The 3,164-nt window shown below is 54.0% G+C and overlaps 2 protein-coding genes across 2 annotated transcripts in view; one reads left to right on the forward strand and one right to left on the reverse strand.

Annotated features, from left to right (window-relative positions):
* Window positions 1-754, forward strand: LOC119277205 (blue copper protein-like). Its single transcript, XM_037558764.1, has one exon. The coding sequence runs from the start codon at window positions 27-29 to the stop codon at window positions 675-677; it is 651 nt and encodes a 216-aa protein (XP_037414661.1). The 5' UTR covers window positions 1-26; the 3' UTR covers window positions 678-754.
* A 794-nt stretch (window positions 755-1,548) lies between these two features.
* The window catches only part of LOC119349649 (pollen-specific leucine-rich repeat extensin-like protein 4), a 3,771-nt gene continuing 2,155 nt past the window's right edge, over window positions 1,549-3,164 (reverse strand). Inside the window, exon 2 of the mRNA XM_037617734.1 lies at window positions 1,549-3,156. Within this exon, the coding sequence (XP_037473631.1) occupies window positions 1,963-3,156 (1,194 nt within the window). The 3' untranslated portion in view covers window positions 1,549-1,962. The remainder of the gene's footprint in view (window positions 3,157-3,164) is intronic.

The following is a 3,164-nucleotide window of genomic DNA, read 5'->3' on the forward strand; positions in this document are numbered from 1 at the left end:
GGTGTGCCACTCATTTTTACTGATCCATGGACGCGCGCGGCAAATTATGGTTTACCCTCGCAGTGTTCAAGTACGCCGGCGGGGCGCACAACGTGGCGGAGGTGAGCGCGGCGGACTACGCGTCGCGCTCCGCGGCGAACGTGCTCAGCAGCGACGGTAGCGGCGCCACCACCATCGCGCTCAAGACCGCGGGGAAGCACTACTTCATCTGCGGCGTCACTGGCCACTGCAGCAACGACATGAAGCTCGCCGTCGACGTTGCCGCCGCCACCGCCGCCTCGTCGCCGAAGGCGTCCCCGACCCCGGACACCCCCGACACCCCTTCCACCACCCCAACTTCGCCATCCACCCCCGGCGCCACGCCCAAGACCCTGGCGACCGTGCTCGCGCCCCCGACCAAGCAGTCGGAGTCCGGCGCCACCGGACTCAGGGCCACGGCGGTGGCTGGCTTGGGCATCGCGGGGCTGGTGGCCGCGGGGCGTAGTCTGCCCCCGTGGTCCCCCGGTGGAGTAGGCCGGGGACGGCAGCAGCATCCAGAGCCACGCGCTCGGCTCGCTCAAGAAGGGCGCGTCGATCAGGATCTCGGGCGGCCGCGGTGGCGGTACCGGCGACAGCCACTAACAGCCTTGCGCGTAGCCGCCGCTGTCGCAAGCGTGTGCGCCGTCGTGCGTGAGTGAGCGCCGGCAGTGGTTGGCGGCGGAGGTAGCTTGTAGGTGCACACAAGGTGTTTCTAGAAATGCCAAAGAGAAGGAGAGAGAGGAGGAAGAAGAGGGTTGACGTGTGTGGGCATTTGTAATACTGTCAAAGTTAATGGTCAACCTGACTTGTGGGTCCATTCTGTCTGAAAGACGTTTAGAAAAGGCGAATCAGGCACTTTTCCAATATGCTAGCTTTTAGTCACAGATTAGCAAAAAATGATAGTTTTTGGCATAAATTTGTAAATAGATAGTTTCTGAACACGTTTCCATGAAATATGATAGTTTTTGGTTAAATACTTAAAAAAATGGTAAGCATGTTAGTATGTTCCTGAACTTCTTTTGCTATCTTCTAGTAACTGCAAGGCAACTGGAATCTCTTCAGCACTTCACAAAACTGATATTCTACAGGGAAACGCTTGCAGCCGCACGACCAGCTAAACTTTGCGCTGGCCGAGCAAGCCACGCGTCCGAGTGAAGCAGCAAAAGCGTGGCCACACATCTCTCTCACCTTATCCTTTTCTCCTCTAGCCTTATCTCTTTTTCTCAACTGCACTTTTCTCTCTGGTAGCAACTGCATCGTCTTCCTTTCCTCACTTCGAACAAGCAATGTTGAACCCTTGCCATATACTCCCTCCGTTCCGAATTACTTGTCTTAGATTTGTCTAGATACGGATGTATCTAGCACTAAAATGAGTCTAGATAGATCCGTATCTAGACAAATCCAAGACAAGTAATTCGGAACGGAGGGAGTAATTAGCAAATTCAACATTTGAAGTAATGTTGATGATGTGAATCGATGTGGTGTCATGAGAAGAACCTCATATTGCGCTTTTTTGTAGATAGACAGATAGACAGATAAACCAAAACACCATTTAACTGTGCATTTGTTCCTTCAATCTCATACACTGTTTGCTCATAAAAGAAAGAAATACATTTGTCCTAAGGGGAAAAGCAGAACATAAGGCATTATGGATCACATCTCCAAAAAAAAAAAAAGTTGCTTGATGCTTTAATAAAATTACCCACTTCCAAAAACAAACAAAAAAGGCATCATAGATCACATCTATTTCCCATTTCATACACTTTGCCGTCTCACTTAGTTTGCACATGCATACGCACACATGCACATAATTAATAATAAGTCACGACGCATGCATGCATGCATGCACGATCCAAATTAATGAGGTACAAGTGTGCATGTGCACGTGATGTTGTGTTAAACCATAATTGGTCGCTCCTCGTCGATGTTTCGATGGTGCCATGCTTAATATCCTTGGAACTGGGGTGGTGGTGGTGACGCGTATTTTGCCGACACGACCGGCGGCATGATGAACTCGTCGAACTTTGGGGGTGTAAGTGATTCCGCTGGAGGTGACTGTGGCTCTTCTTTCACCGGTGCTGGGGTGGATTTTGCTGGAGGAGGCAACAACACTGGTGCTGGTGGCGGTGAGTTGACCGGTGCCGGTGGTGGAGAAGACTTGACTAGAGGCGGCGGTGAGCTAACTGGGGCTGGAGGTGGTGGCGATTTCACCGGAGGAGGTGGTGAGCTCACCGGTGCGGGTGGAGGCTTCACCGGTGCTGGTGGTGGGGAACTAACTGGTGCCGGTGGAGGAGGAGACTTGACCGGAGGTGGCGGCGAGCTAACTGGAGCAGGTGGTGGTGGAGATTTCACAGGGGGAGGTGGTGAGCTCACTGGAACTGGTGGAGGCTTCACCGGTGCCGGTGGTGGAAGCACCTTCTCTGGTGCGGGTGGTGGAAGTACCTTAGCTGGCGCTGGTGGTGGTGAGCTCAACGGAGCCGGTGGAGGCTTCACGGGCACCGGTGGTGGAAGCACCTTCTCTGGTGCCGGTGGTGGAAGTACCTTAACCGGTGCTGGTGGTGGTGAGCTTACTGGAGCCGGTGGTGGCTTCACCGGCACCGGTGGTGGAAGCACCTTCTCTTGTGCGGGTGGTGGAAGTACCTTAACTGGTGCTGGTGGTGGTGAGCTCACTGGAGCCGGTGGTGGCTTCACTGACACCGGTGGTGGAAGCACCTTCTCTGGTGCGGGTGGTGGAAGTACCTTAACTGGTGTTGGTGTTGGTGAGCTCACCGGCACCGGTGGTGGAAGCACCTTCTCAGTTGCGGGTGGTGGAAGTACCTTAACTGGCGCTGGTGGTGGTAATGACTTCTCAGGCGTAGGTTCTTTTGGCGGATATGACTTCACCGGTGGTGGCAATGATTCAACAGGTTTTACTGGTGGTTCATACTTCTCGGTTGTAGGGGGAGACGACTTCGTCGGAGTTGGTGGTGGCATTGACTTTTCTTTAGGTGGGATTACCGGTGTTTCTGTCGGCGGAGGCTTCTTCGGTGCAGGTGGTGGAGAGCTCACTGGTGCAGGTGGTGGAGGAGATTTCATAGGAGGTGGTGGAGAGCTCATTGGAGCAGGCGGGGGAGGAGATTTCACCGGGGGTGGTGGAGAGTAGACCG

The sequence above is a fragment of the Triticum dicoccoides genome, chromosome 1A, assembly GCF_002162155.2.
Source record: "Triticum dicoccoides isolate Atlit2015 ecotype Zavitan chromosome 1A, WEW_v2.0, whole genome shotgun sequence".
Taxonomy (NCBI): Eukaryota; Viridiplantae; Streptophyta; class Magnoliopsida; order Poales; family Poaceae; genus Triticum; species Triticum dicoccoides.

Coding starts and splice junctions, on each gene's coding strand:
- LOC119277205 (XM_037558764.1), top strand. CDS start 27: ATGGACGCGCGCGGCAAATTATGGTTTACCCTCGCAGTGTTCAAGTAC.